The following is a 16,877-nucleotide window of genomic DNA, read 5'->3' as shown; positions in this document are numbered from 1 at the left end:
CGCGACTCTCGCGCTAAGAGGCGTGGCAATGGTCAAAGACCAGTCGACACTTTTTTGCACGGTCTGGAGAAGTGATTTGATTGAGAGAGTCAACTCGGCTGACAGGCCTATGCAGCAGTTGCAGATCCGCTCGTTGCCCAAGCTCGCCTAAAGCGGCGCGCAGGAGAACGCGGAGCGAACTTTGCCTACGGTGTACTTCTGCACAATCGAGTCCACATTTGCGTAGGTTCCGACACCGAGGACTGTCACTCCGTAGATGAAGCAGACCAGGCACAGTAGCGTGTGGATAAGGTTCTGCCTGCTCAAGGGCGCGCCCTGCCGCAGCATAAAGTACCACAAGACCTGCACGCGCACGAGGGGAGAAGAGAAGGTCAGCTTTGCTTCGAGCATCAACGTAAATCGCAATCCGCGTACACTCGGGAGCCATAGGGTGAAGGCACTTATCAGGAGGCTTGAAATTATGCCTAGAAGGTCAGAGAAAAACGGAATGGCCTCCGCGACCACGAAGGCTACGACCCCCAGCACTGCCAGAATGGCGATCCAGAGGAGCCATCCGGGTCCCGTGTTGATGTACTGATGGCGCGAGTGAGAATAGATCCGGTGGTGAACGTAGCGCGCTACGGCGTTCGCGTTGATGCTCCCTGAGATGAAGATCACGGGCATGGCGATGCCGAAGGCCACTCGTACGATCGTCTTGGATCCAGCGCTGAGAATGGCTGGCGACTCGACGCTCTGCCCAACGAAGGCGTAGATGAGTGCGCCCGTCAGAGTGTATACGAGAATTTGAACACCCCCGACTACGATGACCGACTTGGTCACGTCCTTTGGGTTCTTCATCTCCGTCTGCAGCGAGAATTGGACGATGACGAACGCATAGGCGAAGAGGACGTTCGTGACGGCCGCGAATCCTTGTACGAAGGTGGTGCCCGGCTGCGGCCACGCGGACCAGTCCGAGGCTGGGGTAGGGCCCGATACGCCAGTCGCGATCATCACGATCAGGATGGCGATGATGATAGACACGAAGTCGACGTAGCCCAAGAAGGAGAACTTCTCGAACGTAGGCGGCGATGCGAGTAGCGTCAACATTACCGCGGAGACGAGGACCCAGATGATGGAGCAGATGTCGTCGCGGTCGGTGATGTGCTGCCACATGATGGAGCCCGTGAGGGCGTGGCTGGCGTAGTTGAGTGTGAGCTGAGCGACGAAGAGAACGGAGACTAGCTCGTAGCCGAATCGAGCCCAGCGGGGGCCGAGGGGAGAGAAGAGCTGTCGACCGGCATCGGGAAATGACTTCAAGCCAGGGTAGAAGAGGTAGACTTGACCGCAGATCCAGCCGGTGTACGTTGCGAGAACGCCTGTGCCTACGGTGAGGAGCACACCGCCAACCATGCCCAGCGTAGCAAAGGCGCCCGGCAGACTGAGTGATCCCAAGGCGATGGCCTCGACGCAGAGGAGAGTAGCCATCTTGACCCAACCCAGCTGGTGCATGGCCTCCTTGCCCTGGACCGCTCGCTCATAGGCCTCGTCCGACACGTACGCATCGTCGCCCAAGTCGCCGCGCTTGGCCTGTGTCAGGGGTCCGGCAACGCGTCCTCCCTCGTGGTCGTGGTCATGGGCGTGGTCGATGCTGGTAGCGCTGCCACCAGCGCTGGCCTTCTCAGCGCTCGACATGATGGCGTGAGGGTATTGCTAAGAGGATGAAATGTCGAGACAAGGTGGGGAGACAAGGTGGGGAGACAAGGTGGGGAAGACCTTCGGATCATGCTCGCGACGCATCGACGCAGCCGCACCGACGCTTGCTGTTTTCGCAATCGCATCGCCATGCCGAGGGTTGGCTCCCAGCGAGGACGACGTCTGGCGGTGCGAGGTGCGAAGTGCGAGGTGCGAGAGGCACAAAGTAAGTCGCGCAGCGCGCCGCGAGATCTTCTCCCAAAGCGTCGGATGAACGGTGCAGCCCAAAAAATCTCCTTCGTAGAGCAAGAAGAAGTCGCCGCTCCGCATCGGCCTCTTCGCCGTTTCCTTTCCGTCGGCCGACGAAGATGAGGCCATGGCGGGTCGATCGCAGGGCTCAACACTACTCGCTTGCCGACAGAATACCTCCCTCTTTACCATCGACAGCAAGCAAGCGATCATCTGCGTCAGGCGAAATGGTGAACGCAAGCTTGACGGGTTTGTGGAGACAAGGATCGTGGGGTCGGCTTCTGTCTATCCTGTACGACTCGCTCACCAGAGATGCGCAATCAGGAGAATCGCTTGAGGTGACGTCGCGGCATTTCTTCTCAGCCTCGTTGATGGCCTTTCTCGGGAGACGGACGGGCCAGGACTCTGTCACCACGAGGGCACTTCTCTCGACACCCTCCTCGTACCTCTGACGTACCCAGACGTGAGCGTCTGATCAGCACGCAGAGAGAATCCATTGCAGCTGGTGTTGCAAACTTGCCTTTATCCCTTTTCATGCTACGAATCATCCTGTCCCCCCATTCGATGGATGGCGTTGAAGACGTCAATACTCTTTGCGCAAGGCTTCACAGCGTCCACCGCGTCCCTCGCTACCGTACGAGCTGCTCCTCATCTCGGACGTGCTGCTCTTTCATCCTTGGTCCCATTTCCCTGCCAAGGAATCTGCTTCGTTCATCGCGACGAGGCAGCAATGCGACGCTGCGCAACGCACACTCGCACGCACCAGACTCACTCCTTGGCGCAGGTGCTGGCGTTGAACGAAGTCCACTGATGTGCACAAATGTCATTGTGAAACGCGATACACAAAGAATGCCTGATTGCCATGCTGCGTGCCCTCACCTCACGCTACCGCTCTACGGTACGATACGGTACGCCGTACGCCGTACGTCGCACGCCTGCACCTTACTTCCTGTCAGGACGAAGAGCGCGAACCTTATGTCCAACGCGCCACATCTCTTGGGCGCTAATCTTATCCGTCTCCTCCTGATAGAGTTCACGGTAGTTCTTCTGACTAGCAAACTCGAGAGTCCTCTTCGTCTCACTACCATCCCTAACGCTCTTGTAAAGCTCACGGAATACGGGCTTGTTTGCCTCTTCGAACTTGGGAGCCCAGTCCAACGCACCACGACGGGCGGTGAGGGAGCAGGCGTTGTACATGTAGTCCATACCGTTTTCTCCTACGAGAGGGTAGAGGGACATGAGGGCTTCCTCGCATGTCTCGTTGAAGGCTTCCGAGGGGGAGTGGCCATTCTCGCGGAGAACGTCGTATTGGGCCTTGAACATGCCCTGGATACCGCCCATGAGGCAGCCGCGCTCTCCGTAGAGGTCCGAGTAGACTTCCTGTGCGCGGCGAGTAGAGCAAAGGAGGGGAGAGGAGACAGTAGAAGGGGGTGACCCAACGTCAGCGCTCACGTGCACGCGCAGATCATGCTTCGTCCTGGGGGACCCCGCGCCCACGCACCTTCTCGAAAGTCGTCTCGTAGAGGTAACCCGAGCCAATAGCGATACCCATAGCCGTAGCGCGCTCGAGAGCCTTACCGGTCACATCCTGGTGAACAGCGATGGACGAGTTGATACCGCGTCCCTCGACAAAGAGGGATCGGACCGTACGTCCCGAACCCTTGGGAGCGGCGAGGATGACATCGACGTCCTTGGGGGGGATGACGCCCGTCTGCTCCTTGTAGACGACGGAGAAGCCGTGCGAAAAGTAGAGGGTCTTGCCCTTTGTGATGAACTTTTGGAGCTCGGGCCAGGTCTCGGATTGGGCCGCGTCGGAGAGGAGGTTCATGAGGATGGTGCCCTGTAGGGTGTGCGAGAGGGAGAGGAGGATCGTCAGCGAGGGAGTTAGAGGAGAGAATTAGGCTGAAGCTTCGTGCTCGCGCCTGGGCACTCACCTTCTGCGCTGCCTCCTCGATGGGGAAGAGGTTCTTTCCCTCGACCCAGCCGTCCTCGATGGCCTCCTTCCACGAGTGACCGCCCTTGCGCACACCGACGATGACGTTGAGGCCGTTGTCGCGGAGGTTGAGACCCTGACCGTGGCCCTGGGAGCCGTAGCCAAGGAGAGCGAAGGTGTCGTTCTTGAAGTAGTCGTGGAGCTGTGTGTGCGGAGGCAAGAGGGAGAATGAAGGCATTAGCGGAGGGCGTGGCATCTGCTCGCTCGCACAGACGCACCTTCTCGAGAGGCCAGTCGGCGCGCTCGTAGACCTGCGAGGGTGGGATGGAAGGCGAATGTGAGCTCCTCGTTACTCTATTGTGAGTGCTGCATGTCGCTCCGGGCGCGCCTCACCTTCTCCTCGGTACCAGCAAAGTCAATGGTCTTGACGCCGCGCTTCTGCATCACGGGGGCAGCCGGCGCAGCACGGAGGGCAGGGCGAGCAGCCGCGCCAGCCGCAACGGCAAAGGAGCGGACAGCCTGCTTCTGTGCGACCTGCTTGGTAGCAGCGCGGAAAGCGGCACGGGCAGTCGAGCGGGTGACGTTGGGGAGGGACATGGTGATGAGTGGTTGGTGTTGAGAAGAACAGGAAGAAGTCAAAAAGACGGAGTGCGAGCAAGCGGGCGGCTAGGCGGGCAGGCGGGCAGGCAGGCGAGAGAGGGAGCCTAGAGTCTCTGAGCTGCCCTGCCCTGCGTGGCGCCGTGCGTCGGCGAGAAGTCGGTGTGCACTTTGACTTGACTCGTCGCTCAATGAGAAAGAGCAGAGCGCGCGGGGCGGAGAGACGACGAGTGACCGGGCTCAGACGGATTTGGCTTTGGGCGAAGCCACGCGAGCCATTCCGTGCGCCTTGGAGTGGCGGCTGAGAAATGGCAAGCGTGACTTCCAAGGGTTGCCCGTGATACCAACCACCGCACGCTCCTCGATACCACGCCCGCGATGCTTCTCAGATCAAGAACACGGCTGGCAAGCGCGACAAGCTCACGGATGGCTGGACCCAGCTCCTTTGCGAGCTCGCTGCGTCGATTAGCCACTCACACATCGCTCCCTGCCTCGGACACACCGCAATCCTTCATCGAGAAGATCGTGCAGCGTTATGCAGTCGACCTCGCGCAGGGTCAAAAGGTCAAGGCCGGAGACTACCTCAGCGTCAGACCGCAGACGGTCATGACGCATGACAATACGGGGCCCTGCATTACCAAGGTGAGCGCGAGTGCGAGCAGGGTCTAGCAATCAAGAGGCATGGCTGACCCCCCCTCTCCCTGCCCACCGCATATACAGTTCCGCTCAATCGGCGCCACAAAGATTCGCGATCCATCCCAGGTTGTCTTTGCTCTGGACCACGATGTTCAAAACAAGAGCGAAGTGAGCGCGGCGTCGTGCCTCCATCTCTGCGAACTGCCCCCCGCTAATGCCTCGTCCCCTCACCCCTCGCTCCAGGCCAACCTCAAAAAGTACTCGCGCATCGAATCCTTCGCTCGCGAACAAGGCATCGACTTCTACCCCGCAGGCCGCGGCATTGGCCATCAAGTGATGATCGAGGAGGGGTACGCCTTCCCGCAGACCCTCGCCGTGGCCTCCGACTCCCACTCAAACATGTACGGAGGCGTAGGCTGCGTCGGCACCCCCGTCGTCAGAACCGACGCGGCGGCCATTTGGGCTACGGGACAGACGTGGTGGCAGATTCCAGAGGTGGTGAAAGTGGACCTTGTCGGGCAGCTTCCCCCTGGCGTGACGGGAAAGGACGTCATTGTGGCGCTTTGTGGGTATTTCAACGAGGACCAGGTGTTGAATGCTGCCATTGAATTTACGGGGTCGGGAGTGGCGGGCCTATCCATTGATGAGAGGCTGGCCATCTCAAACATGACGACGGAATGGGGAGCGCTGGCGGGCGTCTTCCCCGTCGACGACGTGACGCTCTCGTGGTATGAGAAGATGGTCAGGAGGATGGACAAGCTCAACTTCCAAATGTGAGTGGGCGGCCGTAGCACCTCTGTACAAGCCGCCGGCTCTCGCTGATCCGACTCCCCTCGTCCTTTGATGTCGCCCTCGCACAGGGGCTCCTCACCCTCGCACGCGGCCCACCACCCGCGCCTAAACATGGAGCGTCTTGACCACCTCTCCACCAACCTCGTCCGCCCCGACTCGGACGCCTTCTACTCCAAGACGCTGCGCCTAGACCTCTCTACCCTCTCCCCGCACGTCTCCGGCCCCAATAGCGTCAAGATCTCCACCCCGCTCGCCGACCTGTCCCAACAGAACATCAAGATCAACAAGGCCTACCTGGTATCCTGCGTCAACTCGCGAGCGAGCGACTTGAAGGCGGCAGCCGATGTCATGCGCGGCAAAAAGGTGGCACCAGGCGTAGAGTTCTACGTAGCAGCCGCCTCTTCCGTCGTTCAACGCGAGTCGGAAGAGAGCGGTGACTGGGGTGCCCTCCTTGCCGCAGGAGCTAAGCCCCTCCCCGCAGGCTGTGGACCCTGCATCGGTTTGGGTGTGGGTTTGCTCGAAGACGGCGAGGTGGGCATTTCTGCGACGAACCGCAATTACAAGGGGCGCATGGGTTCGCCAAAGGCTCTGGCCTACTTGGCCAGCCCGGCAGTAGTGGCCGCCTCTGCCCTGCAGGGGAAGATCTGCGGTCCTTCCCCCATCCCTGAGCAGGAGGGAAAGCTCGAGTACTCCCTCAGCGCTGCCGCACCCACCGAAGCAGCCGAGACGTCCAGCTCGGCCGCAGCGGAAGACGTCGACTCGAGCGCTGAGCTTCTCGCTGGCTTCCCCTCAAGCTTCCACGGTACACTCATTTTCGCCCCGCAAGACAACCTCAACACGGACGGCATCTACCCGGGCAAGTACACTTATCAAGACGATATCACCCCGTCCAAGCAAGCGCAGGTAGTCATGGAGAACTACGACCCCAATTTCGCCAGCATCGTCGCCGACTTGAAATCGCCCACAGCCGTGAGCGCACAGGTTGAGCCTCGCAAGGCGGGGGAGAGCGGACCGCAAAAGGGGGTAGTACTTCTGGGTGGGTACAACTTTGGTACGGGAAGCTCGAGAGAACAAGCAGCTACCGCTCTCAAGTACTCGGGTATCCCGCTCGTTCTCGCTGGGTCGTTTGGAGACATCTTTAAGCGCAACGCCATCAATAATGGGCTGGTCTGCTTGGAGTGCCCACAGCTTGTCGAGGACTTGACGCGCGAGTTTGCCCAGGGTGGCGTGAGGGGTGCTGGCGGGAAGAAGGAAGGAGAGATCAGTGTGGTTCTGGAGGGGGAGGTTAGGGTTGACACGCGCAATGGGCAGGTGGTCCTCAAGGGGAGCGACGGTAAGGAGAGGCGATACGTGACCAGGCCGGCGGGTGTAGGCAAAGCCGTACAGGACATCGCTGTTGCTGGAGGACTGGAGGCGTGGGTGCAGAAGCGCTTGTGAGATTGCGGGGCGATGCGTTGTGATGATGTCGATAATGTATAGATGTAGCAAAGCGTGAGTGCCAGCCGATGCGATGCGACGCGATCCTTCTCCTCCCACTGTCTGTCCCTCATCAACAATACGCAACAAAAGCATAACAACCCCTCTCCCGTCCTAACATCCCAAAGCCAAGCAATGTCTCCATCTTCCTCGCATGCCATCCCACCTCGCTCGACACACCACCCCCTCCTGTGCTACTCTTCGCCGCCAGGTTCTCAAGGAAGGAGCGCCGCGGATGGCCAGAGGGGAGGTTGCGCACGATTTCCGGGCGAACGGGGACTGGGGGCGGTGCCGGTGGTGGTTTAGACTCGGGTGGGGTGGGAGAGGGAGGACGGAGAGAGGAAGAAAAGCTTGCTCCGCGAAGAAGCGTAGAGTGGGGGGATCCTGCTGGTCCTTGCGAGCGAGATCTGTTGTGCCCCAAATTGAGACTACGATGCCGTGAAGGGGAGCGACCGAGGGGCGGTGTCTCCGGCTCGTAGCCCATTCTTCGCCTAGACCTTGACCTCCTCGCAGGAGGTGCAGGTGCCTTCAACCCCGCAGCTCTCGCTGGTGGACTGCCGGTTTGCTCCTCGGCCTCACCCTCGCCGCCCTCGCTCGGATCGAGATCGCTATCCTTGGCATCGGGACTGGGCCCCGCACTCGTGTCCACAAGCCAGCCGCGTTTCCCACTCCCCCAAATGACCTTCCAGCTTCCAAAGCCTGCGCGTACGTTGCGTAGGCTGGGCCCGTTCAGCCCCACGACGCGCAAGTTGGTCGGCTCGCGCAGCTGAGCAGCAGTAGCCTCCGCTGCGGCTTTTGCTGCTTGATCCGCACCTGCGAAGCCCATTTGCGCCAGTTGCAGGGAGAGCGGTAAGGGCGGCGTGGTGCAGCAGGGACCGATCAGTTGGGTAGCCACATCCAGCGCGAGGACGCCGGAGGTGGAGCCCGGGTGGTAGCAGCTGTCCGAGAGTTCGAGAACTTGCACATTGGGCGCTCGTTCCCGCAGAAAGCGCGATACAACACTCAGTGTGAGGCCGGGTGAGGCACCCAAGCCGAGGTCAAGGAGGAAAGGCTGCGGTGCCAAGGAGAGTAGGAGCTCATCATCGCACCCGCATCCGCCTATATCCAGGTACCTGAACCGGCCTGAACGGAAACAAGGCGCTTCGCTCAGGATGGCGGCGAGGTGATGTCGCTCCAGAGGCGTGGGAAAGACGAGGCTGCCCTCCAATGAGAGCTCTGCTAGGTCTGCCGTGACGGGCGAGTCGATGAGGAGCTCCGCGATCCCTTCTGAGGTGAGGTTGCGACATCCTGCCAGCGAAAGGGACTCGAGGTGTAAAGAGGGAGAGGCGGACAGATGGCCGAGGAGGTCGGCGTCGATCCGTGTGCGGCTGACGTCTAGGTGAGTGAGACCAGTGAATGCCCGGAGGAAGGGAGAGAGGAGAGCGGGACGCCAGATGATGCCATTCAGGCTGAGACGTTCAAAGTCTGGGAAGGATGTAGAGCGTGGTGCTGGTGGGGCGCGGGAGAGGGAGCGTACGCTTCGTCCGCGCGAGCGATCAGCGTCGATCAAGGCGCTGCTTCTGCTCCCGCTACCTCTGCTGCTGCCTGCGCGGCCGCGGTGGTCTTGCTCGATGATGACGCTTGCTCTGCTACCTCCTCGCCTGCCACGCTCCTCCTCTTCGTCTCCACCTCCCCTGCTGCGCCCTCTACGCGGCACATCGCTCTCCTCGTCCCCCGTTGTGCTCGCTCCCTCATCTGCCGTCGTCTCGGTATCGGTGCTCGACTCTTCGTGCAAAGTATGCGTCACGCGGGCGTTCAAATGTCGCGCAATGAACTCCGTAACGGCACCCTCAAAGACGGGAGAGACGCAGTCTGTGAGATCCAACGCTGAGAGGGAGACAACCGCCTCGCCCTCTCCATCGTCGTCTCTGATCTTGTGGGTGGTCCGCCTCCTCTTCTTCTTGTTGTTCCTCTCCACCGATACTCCACGCAACCTCGCTGGACGATGTGGCGCTTTTCCTCCTCTGAAGAGCAGAGCTTCCAGCACCTCGACGCTCAAACTCGAGTCCATCGTCTGACTCGCTCCAAAGGCCGCAAGATTGGGCGCGGCGGTAAGCAAAGCCAACAGTCGCGGAGGGGTAACGAATCTTGCCTCCATTCCCTGCCCGATGGTCCTGCGCATCCCCTGGGTCGTGAATGCGCTAAAGTCGATGACTCTTACGCAGTCTTGCAGCTCGGAGAGCTGACGTAGCGAGACGGTGAAGCGGGACGAATCGCTCTGCCATGTGAGTTGGAGGTGGTCGTCGTCCAGCGCTGCTCCCTCTCCCGTGGTAGCAGGCGTAGGCGCAGGCGTAGAGGAGGAAGATGCCTCGCGGCTTCTCCCTCCACGCACCTCGTCCTCTGTCATGACCAAGCTGGTACCCAATACCCTCGCAAATCCAGCCGCAGCAACCATGCTCTGCGCGTCGTCTGGCAGCTTTCCCGTCTGCTGGAAGCGCTCGTATGCCGTTGCAAGGGCGGCAGCTCCCAGCGTCCTCAGCAAGAGGGTGAATGAGTGCGGCAAGCTCACATTGATCCTTCTGTACAATAGCGGCCTTGCCTCATTGTACGTGGCGTGACATACGAGACACAAGCTCCACAGTGTAGCCTGCACTCGCGAGTGGCTCGAGGAGATGGCACGCCCATCTGCGTAGGTTGAAGGGAGACCGTGCAGGTCCAAATTGCGATGCCAGCTGCGCGGCATTGAATCGAGGTAGACGAGGCGGATGATATAGGAGAGGAGCTCCGTGGGGAGATCGAGGAGGCCGGCGTGACCTCCAGGGTCGAAGGAGGTCATTGTGAGCCGCCGTCAAGGATGAGCAGGAGAGAGAGGATGGTGAGGTTGGGACGAGAAGCTAGATAAGCGGCCTGCAAGGTTGGTTCGGGAGCGGAGCGGCGCACTCTGATCAACTTCGCATCTCGCATCGCATTCGATCAGGTCGCGGACGGACGGGAAGGTGGAATGACGCGGGCTCGGCGCGAGACGAGCTCATCTGAATTGAATGCGTCCTGACGTGGGGGCAACGCGCAACTCTCTCTCTCCCATATCTACACATTCACCGCCAGAGGACGCGGCGAGTACTGGGCCTTTGCCACCTCGACGGGCATGCCATAGACTTGCTCCATCATCTCCACGCCGGCCTGCGTGCCCGGGTGATTCTCCATCTTGAAGTCAAACGGACCCTTAACTGTGGGAGTCGGGCTGAGGGCCCTTTCCCCACTCTCTACGTTGGTGTCGCCGAGGGGAACGTAGGGGAAAGGCTTGGCGCCAGGACCGTTGTACTGGATGCGTGGAAACTTGGAGCGATCGTTGCGCAGCTTCAATGGATGGCACTCGGTGTTGAGCACCCATTCATCCAGCGAGAGGTTGGCGGGATCGTCGAAGAGCATGTACTGGCGCGAGAAAAGGTGAAGGTCAGCAAAAGGTAACTTTGCGCTGCTGCCAATCTCGCTGCGCAACTCACGTAGTACTTGAGCACCTCGGCGTACAGGTAACTGCCTGTGTGCGAAAGAAAAGGCGCAAACAGTGAGCCGCAGCCTCCTCCCGCCTTGACTCACTCGCCAACTCACCCTGATCGTCTTCCCAGTCGCCAGCCTGATCGTTCACATCGGCCATCATAGCCCATCCTGTCTTGGTGTCCAAGAACCTCCTCAGACTCTGGAACATCTCCCACCCCATGTCGCGCCAGAATTGCTGGCCGGTGACTCTCCACGCATAGAAGATGGATTCGATCGTCTCAGGAGCATGGCCTCCCCCATTATCCATAGGGAAGTAGCCGTGCTCGCGGTAGAAGGCTTCCTTACCCTCAGAGATAACCTTGCGGTAGCCATGCAGCTTCCCCTGTTTATCACGATACCCGAAATGACTTGGCCCAATACCCGTGGCGGTCCCCAAATAAGTCCGGCCACAACTCTCGGCCAGCTCCAGGCCCCGCTGCAGAAAGTCGTCCCTGCCCAGCATCTTACCTCCTAGCGCCCAGGAACCACCTGTGAAGCAAGCCAGCCCAGATGTGCGATAGACGTTGCCACCAAGGTCGGACGAGTAATCGCTGAGGAAGGTGTGGTTAGCCACGCCGCTCTTGATGAGCAGGCGCTTCTGCGTCGTTTCGACTGCTTGGGTGAATTTGCGAAGCAGCAGAGGGTCGGCAGAGTTGCCCTGCATGAGCGTCCATTTGGGGAGGTACTGGGGAGCGAGCAAGACGAGTCAGCTTCATCTCCGTACGCTGCCCTGCGGATGCGCCCGCGCTCACCTCAAAGTACGAGTCCGTACCGCCACTCCAAGTCACGTAGCGCCCAGCAAGCGAATCGACGTGGGTCCCATTCTGGGGCCAGATCTGCTGGCCTGGCAAGCCAGGCAACTCCTCCTTCGCCCTGATCAGCGCCATCTCAGAACCGTAGACGAGCTTGCGATACTTCTCGTCCCCAGTGACGTCGGACAGGCGCGACCACTCAAGTTGGATGGTACCCGCCTCGGCATAGTTGGCCGTCGCCTTCAAGTCTTGCGGTTTCTTGGCCGTAACATTCACGTAGTTGAAGGGGATAGCGTGCACCCATCCCGGCATGAACGTCTCTGCCAGATTCCTAGACTGGTTGACCAAGAAGCTCGGTACGTGTCTTCCCTTGTCCTCGAGCAAATCGCGAGCAGAGAGCATCCCGCCTAGAGCGCGGATGGTTAGCTCGAAAAGGGAGACGACTCCTGGTGGGTCCCCACCTGTGGTGTTGAAGAAGTCGATCTTGGATACAAAGTCCATTGCGCGGCTGAAGCGAGGGTCAGAATCGGGGAGACCCATGACGATCATTGTCGAGAGGGAGTCGTAGATTGTTGCGCCCCACGCGCCTAGGATGCCGTTGGTGTTTCTGCGCGAGGGCGAGGCGAGAGGGGATCAGCATGTGCGAGGAGTGCGCCGTAGCTGGTCTGTCACCGCCTACTCACTGGCCCTTCTTGGTGACGGGAGCGAGCGTGTCGTTGCCGAAGCTGAATGGGCGCGACGGGGTCCAGGTCAGTCAAGGGCAGCGTCACTGTCACGCCTTGCTGCCACTACTCACGCATACTTCTCATAGTTGTCATAATTATAGAGAAAAGCCTGCTTAACAGCTTCGCGCTTCTCGACATCTGCGCCCAAGTTCTTGGCCATGGGCGCAACACCATGGTTGGCTGCCGTGAGCGATGCGAGGGTCACGGCGAGGAGGGGGATAGCGAGGGTGGTTCGAAAGAGTCGCATCGTGGATCAGGTGTCTCGTGTTGTGGAAGGAGTGTTGGATGAGACAAGTAGGAGGGAAGGAAAAAAACCCACCGCATGCATAGTAGCTCTTTGTATCTGCCTTTCGATGCGAATTGATTGGACTTTGAGCCAGTGCGGCCATACATTGATCCGCGCTACGCGTCCATCCGCACCCGCCTCCGTCCCCGCAGCCAGTGAGAGCACGGCCCGCCTCCTGATCATCCTACGCCAGGCTAGGCTAGCCTAGCCTAGCCGCTCGGGCCGCTCCGAGAAGCCATGCAATCTTCGACGATTTCGAATGTGATGATGCATATTGCTGCGTGGCATTGACTGACGAAAGCTCGATCGATCCGTCGTCACAAAGTAGCTACACTGTCCCTACCCGCCCCTTCCCGGCGCACAACAGTCCCCTCCCCTCCCCTCGGGCGGCTACGCCTTCTTGGCCAACGCCCCCGGGGGCAGGACCTGCATGCTCTTGTCCTCCAGCGCTACCATGAACTCGTTCGCATCCACCGAAGCCACCTTGACGCTCCTTCCCTTGAAAGGCCCCAGCGTGACAACACAGAGCTCCCCCGCTCGGTCAGGGCGCTGCGGGGCGATGAACTTCGCGGGCACGTCGCGCAAGACCTCCCCGCCTCCCCCGTCCAATTGAACCGTCGCAGCGGATCCGTTGGGAGTGACGCTCATCACTGCACCGGTACGACGGTCGAACCTTCCTCCCTCGTACGAGGAGCCAGTCGGGCGATGCGAGAGGATACGCACGAGCGTCTCGGCCATTGGCGCATCTTCGCCGTCCAAGCCGGCACCTGCGCCTGCACCGTGAGCAGGGCGAGGCGCATGGCTGGCCCAGGGAGTTGGTGCGCCGCCGCCGCCGCCGCCGTGATGGAGAGCCCCACCGGGCGTGGGAGCCGACATGGCTGGTGTGGGCGCTCCCCATGGCGTAGAAGCGGGGCCCGCTCCGGGCGTGGGGGCGGCGTACGGATTGCCACCGCCTCCTGCGGCGGGAGTCGGGGCAGCATAGCTTGCGCCTGGTGTGGGAGCAGCATACGCTCCAGGAGTAGGGGCAGCCCCGTAAGGCGTAGCGGCGGATGCGTAGGGATTGGAACCATAGCCGCCGCTTCGCTGTGGTCGTGGGTCGTGCGAGTCGCTACCTGCGCCCGGGTAGGCGGGTGTGCGGGAACCGTCTGCGTAGGGATTTGGTGTCTTGCCTCCCCCGCCGCTGGCATAAGGGTTGGGCGTTTTGCCCCCTCCTCCACCGCCGTAGGGGTTGTAGGGCGTCTTGCTGCCATCGGCGTAGGGATTGGGCGTCTTCCCGCCTCCACCAGCAGCGTAGGGGTTGGGCGTCTTGCCTCCTCCTCCACTTGCGTAAGGGTTGGGCGTCTTGCCTCCCATTGCATAGGGGTTGGGCGTCTTACCTGCCAGCCCGTAGCCAGGCGTAGCATTGCCGTAGGGCGTCGCACCGCCCATGCCGAGGTAGGGCGTCGCGTATGGATTAGAAGATCTCGGCGCGCCATAAGCCGTCATGCCGCCTGCATTGCTGCCGGGCAGAGGCGCATTGCCCATGAGCGGGCGGGATTTGCCCGTGATGGGGTCCTTCTCGACGAGATACTTGACTTCGACCGTCAAGATCTTTGGAAGGGTGTGCAGCTCCACGCGAGCCATTGGCCCATTGGTGTCCTTGATGATGCCGCGGTACGTCTTGTAGTGTCCCTTGATAATGGAGACGGTCTTGCCCTGCAGCGGGTCGCGACCCATCCTCCTCATACTTGATGCGGCACCGCCACCGCCAGAAACGGCGTCTGGGTTCAAGCCCGCAGTGAGCTGCGGATTCTGCTTGCTCAGATCAGTTCCCTTCATCCCTGCGCCCGCAAAGGCCGTGCTCTTGGGGGCGACGGGAACCAGCTGGCGTGCACGAGAGATGAAGACTCCACCATTGTCGGGCATGTCGCGGCTGTGCATGAAGACGAGGACTGACTGGTAGATGTGGAGGACTTGGCCTTCACGCTGCTCGCCGTCGACTTCTTTCATCTTGTCGCCTGCGCGGAACTCGGAGCCCTGCCGAGTGAGCCGCGGCGTGGGATGGTTGAGAGTCAGTCACGGAGACGTTGAATCATCCTGCGGCTGCAGGCTCATTTGCTCACCTCATTATCCAGCGCCACAGCCCTCATCGTATCCCTCTTCATGCTGATTTGATGTGGCCTCACGCTCACCACGTTCCCAAGCTGGTCCAACACGCGGAACGTCTCGCGCTCGATCTTGAAGATGACACCAGCCGTCTGCGCATCCAGCTGAACCAGATTGTGCAGCTCGTACCCGGCAATGTCGTTGACCCCTGACCCAATCTCCGTAGCTTGTCGCAAATCCTTACTGAACACTGTCACCTCACTGAGCGTCAAGTCCGAAAGGAAAGTCGTAAAGTTGTCCTCGATCTTGACTACCAAACCAGTCTCGTCTTGATGCTTCCCACTCGTAACCTTAACGTGATCTCCCGGCTTGAAGCGCTTGCGCACCGAGCTAGACGGCACCTCAGCCGTCGTATCCTCGAACTGAATCGTGATGACATTGCCCGAGATCTTGGCTACGGTGCCCACCACGCCGGCCAGGTCGCCCTCAAAGACCTCGATGGCGTCGTCGCGTTCAAGCGTCGTTGTGCCCGTGTCGCGCGAGGCTTTGGCCAGAGTCTCGAGGTCCAAAGCTGCTTCGTCCCCAGCTTCGGCGCCGCGCTCTGCTGCTGAGCCGGTGAATTTGGTGATCTCGTCGAGGGAGGGCTGGACGTCTTCGAGGATGAGATGGTCGATGCGGACGTCTCGTTCACAGTAGCCCTGTGCGAGCGGGGTGGAAGGAGCATGTCAGTACGCGGAGACGATGAGGTAGTGCCACGACTCGCCGCCACTCACATTGATGAATGTATCCTTCTGGAAGACCCACTCCTTGTCTCCACGCTTCACGGGCCTGTCTGTCCCAATGTAGACCTTGCGAACCTCATCGGGATTGAAAAAGCGCTGCTGTGGTCTCGGTCCCCTGCCATCTGCTCCCGCCCTCGCAATCTTCTTTCGCTTCTTCCCATTCTTGTCCGTGAACATCTCGCCCATATCTCGTGGGTTCATGTCGATGCGCGGGACGAATTTGATCCCTACGTCCTCGCCGTTTTCCGCCTGATCGATGACTTGAGCAAGGTCTCCCGCGTACTTGCCGCGCTTGAGGCGCACCCACCCTCCAATCTTGACCGTGGGTGTGTATTTGGTGATCTTGAGCAGGTCAGCCATTTCCCCGATGGGGACCATGGTCAGGTTGGCCTCATTGCGCGCATAGCAGCCGACGATGTCGATGCACGCCTCGAGGACGTCATTGGCGCCCCGACATTCGACGTAGATGCGACCAGGGATTGAATCGCGGCAGAAGGCCGAGATGAAGCGCAGCTGACCATTCATGGCGTCTTGTTTGCGCATCAAGGTCATGACTATGTCTCGCTCTCGACCGATCTTGCAGCGGACGGACCAGAGCTTGGGGTCGTCGACACTGGGCATGAGGAGACGCTGCGGGACCTCGGCGTAATCGGATTGAGCGGCATAGCGTGCTGAGCGACGATAGCGCTCGTTGAGCTCTTCAGCGAGCTGTTCGGCGGACTTGTCCTCTTGCTCGCGACGCAGCCGGTCTAGACGTTGGTTGTCGGCTGCGTAGCGTCGGCGGGAGTCTTCGCCTTCGTCTCCTGCTTCTTGCTCGATGAATCCATCTGTATGCGCGCCAAGAGACGGGGGAGGTCAGCCGTTTTCGCTATATTGCGCCTTGCATGGTGTGTACTGACCCTCCTTGAGCAACTCCTCATCCTCCTCGTCCATCTCTTCGTCCTCCTCGTCTACCTCGGCCTCAACATCGAGGAAACGGTTGCCAGCACGACGTTTGCGACGACGACGAGTAGATGACTGCGCTGCTGCACCATCTTCCTCCTCGTCGTCCTCCTCTTCCTCCTCATCATCTTCATCCTCATCGTCATCATCGTCATCAAAGTGGCGCCTCCTGCTGGAAGCAGGCGCAGCATCTCCGTCTGCCTCTCCGATGTCCTCCCCTTCGTCCTCTTCCTCCTCTGGGTCGTCGTCGAAGATGGCATTGGGGTCTGCGATCCTCTCGCGAGGAGGAGCAGGCGGTGAAGCCGACATGCTGTATGCTGCTGCAGCGACGGCGTGAAGTGATGGTGTGAGATGGAGAGAGTCGTGAGACGCGGACTCGGACTGCAGCCACACACACACTCGACATCGAGGCGGCCCTCGCTCACGTGGCACTTG

General features: G+C 60.3%; 7 protein-coding genes across 7 annotated transcripts; 2 read left to right on the top strand and 5 right to left on the bottom strand.

Moving 5' to 3' along the window:
• Positions 1-56: 56 nt before the first annotated feature.
• BDZ90DRAFT_232512 (hypothetical protein) lies at positions 57-1,952 on the bottom strand. Its single transcript, XM_025506282.1, has one exon. It carries the CDS (start codon positions 1,669-1,671, stop codon positions 148-150), a length of 1,524 nt encoding a protein of 507 aa, XP_025362149.1. The 5' UTR covers positions 1,672-1,952; the 3' UTR covers positions 57-147.
• An 85-nt stretch (positions 1,953-2,037) lies between these two features.
• On the top strand, positions 2,038-2,738 carry BDZ90DRAFT_232511 (hypothetical protein). Its single transcript, XM_025506281.1, has one exon. The coding sequence runs from the start codon at positions 2,489-2,491 to the stop codon at positions 2,729-2,731; it is 243 nt and encodes an 80-aa protein (XP_025362148.1). The 5' UTR covers positions 2,038-2,488; the 3' UTR covers positions 2,732-2,738.
• Positions 2,739-2,777: 39 nt separating this feature from the next.
• On the bottom strand, positions 2,778-4,483 carry BDZ90DRAFT_232510 (ketol-acid reductoisomerase). Its single transcript, XM_025506280.1, has 5 exons — positions 4,247-4,483; positions 4,132-4,164; positions 3,855-4,055; positions 3,422-3,760; positions 2,778-3,300 (listed from the first exon to the last, which is right to left on the bottom strand). Exons 1-5 carry the CDS (start codon positions 4,448-4,450, stop codon positions 2,863-2,865), a joined length of 1,215 nt encoding a protein of 404 aa, XP_025362147.1. The 5' UTR covers positions 4,451-4,483; the 3' UTR covers positions 2,778-2,862.
• A 302-nt stretch (positions 4,484-4,785) lies between these two features.
• Positions 4,786-7,587, top strand: BDZ90DRAFT_232508 (homoaconitase). Its single transcript, XM_025506279.1, has 4 exons — positions 4,786-5,092; positions 5,171-5,254; positions 5,330-5,859; positions 5,947-7,587. Exons 1-4 carry the CDS (start codon positions 4,877-4,879, stop codon positions 7,313-7,315), a joined length of 2,199 nt encoding a protein of 732 aa, XP_025362146.1. The 5' UTR covers positions 4,786-4,876; the 3' UTR covers positions 7,316-7,587.
• On the bottom strand, positions 7,428-10,247 carry BDZ90DRAFT_252816 (hypothetical protein; the record flags this gene model as incomplete). The annotated part of the gene is made up of 2 exons (XM_025507772.1): positions 9,044-10,247; positions 7,428-8,938 (listed from the first exon to the last, which is right to left on the bottom strand). Exons 1-2 carry the CDS (start codon positions 10,167-10,169, stop codon positions 7,428-7,430), a joined length of 2,637 nt encoding a protein of 878 aa, XP_025362145.1. The 5' UTR covers positions 10,170-10,247.
• Positions 10,248-10,420: 173 nt separating this feature from the next.
• BDZ90DRAFT_260600 (seven-hairpin glycosidase) lies at positions 10,421-12,507 on the bottom strand (the record flags this gene model as incomplete). The annotated part of the gene is made up of 6 exons (XM_025508268.1): positions 10,421-10,765; positions 10,837-10,871; positions 10,943-11,555; positions 11,623-12,229; positions 12,306-12,347; positions 12,419-12,507. 6 exons carry the CDS (start codon positions 12,505-12,507, stop codon positions 10,421-10,423), a joined length of 1,731 nt encoding a protein of 576 aa, XP_025362144.1.
• A 181-nt stretch (positions 12,508-12,688) lies between these two features.
• BDZ90DRAFT_232502 (transcription elongation factor Spt5) lies at positions 12,689-16,797 on the bottom strand. Its single transcript, XM_025506278.1, has 4 exons — positions 16,400-16,797; positions 15,492-16,327; positions 14,736-15,416; positions 12,689-14,649 (listed from the first exon to the last, which is right to left on the bottom strand). Exons 1-4 carry the CDS (start codon positions 16,749-16,751, stop codon positions 13,024-13,026), a joined length of 3,495 nt encoding a protein of 1,164 aa, XP_025362143.1. The 5' UTR covers positions 16,752-16,797; the 3' UTR covers positions 12,689-13,023.
• Positions 16,798-16,877: the final 80 nt, after the last annotated feature.

Source organism: Jaminaea rosea, assembly GCF_003144245.1.
Source record: "Jaminaea rosea strain MCA 5214 unplaced genomic scaffold BDZ90scaffold_7, whole genome shotgun sequence".
Lineage (NCBI taxonomy): Eukaryota > Fungi > Basidiomycota > Exobasidiomycetes > Microstromatales > Jaminaea > Jaminaea rosea.
This window is presented reverse-complemented; position numbering and strand designations above follow the sequence as displayed.

What these genes read in the sequence shown, in the direction of transcription:
- BDZ90DRAFT_232512 (XM_025506282.1), bottom strand. Translation starts at nt 1,671, where the DNA reads ATGTCGAGCGCTGAGAAGGCCAGCGCTGGTGGCAGCGCTACCAGCATC.
- BDZ90DRAFT_232511 (XM_025506281.1), top strand. Translation starts at nt 2,489, where the DNA reads ATGGCGTTGAAGACGTCAATACTCTTTGCGCAAGGCTTCACAGCGTCC.
- BDZ90DRAFT_232510 (XM_025506280.1), bottom strand. Translation starts at nt 4,450, where the DNA reads ATGTCCCTCCCCAACGTCACCCGCTCGACTGCCCGTGCCGCTTTCCGC. An exon ending in TTGCTGGTACCGAGGAGAAG is followed by an intron (nt 4,165 to 4,246) that starts GTGAGGCGCGCC and finishes CCACCCTCGCAG; the next exon opens with GTCTACGAGCGCGCCGACTG. An exon ending in ACGAGACGACTTTCGAGAAG is followed by an intron (nt 3,301 to 3,421) that starts GTGCGTGGGCGC and finishes CGCCGCGCACAG; the next exon opens with GAAGTCTACTCGGACCTCTA.
- BDZ90DRAFT_232508 (XM_025506279.1), top strand. Translation starts at nt 4,877, where the DNA reads ATGGCTGGACCCAGCTCCTTTGCGAGCTCGCTGCGTCGATTAGCCACT. An exon ending in CGGGGCCCTGCATTACCAAG is followed by an intron (nt 5,093 to 5,170) that starts GTGAGCGCGAGT and finishes CCGCATATACAG; the next exon opens with TTCCGCTCAATCGGCGCCAC. An exon ending in GACAAGCTCAACTTCCAAAT is followed by an intron (nt 5,860 to 5,946) that starts GTGAGTGGGCGG and finishes GCCCTCGCACAG; the next exon opens with GGGCTCCTCACCCTCGCACG.
- BDZ90DRAFT_232502 (XM_025506278.1), bottom strand. Translation starts at nt 16,751, where the DNA reads ATGTCGGCTTCACCGCCTGCTCCTCCTCGCGAGAGGATCGCAGACCCC. An exon ending in TGAGGAGTTGCTCAAGGAGG is followed by an intron (nt 16,328 to 16,399) that starts GTCAGTACACAC and finishes GCGCGCATACAG; the next exon opens with ATGGATTCATCGAGCAAGAA. An exon ending in AGAAGGATACATTCATCAAT is followed by an intron (nt 15,417 to 15,491) that starts GTGAGTGGCGGC and finishes CCGCTCGCACAG; the next exon opens with GGCTACTGTGAACGAGACGT.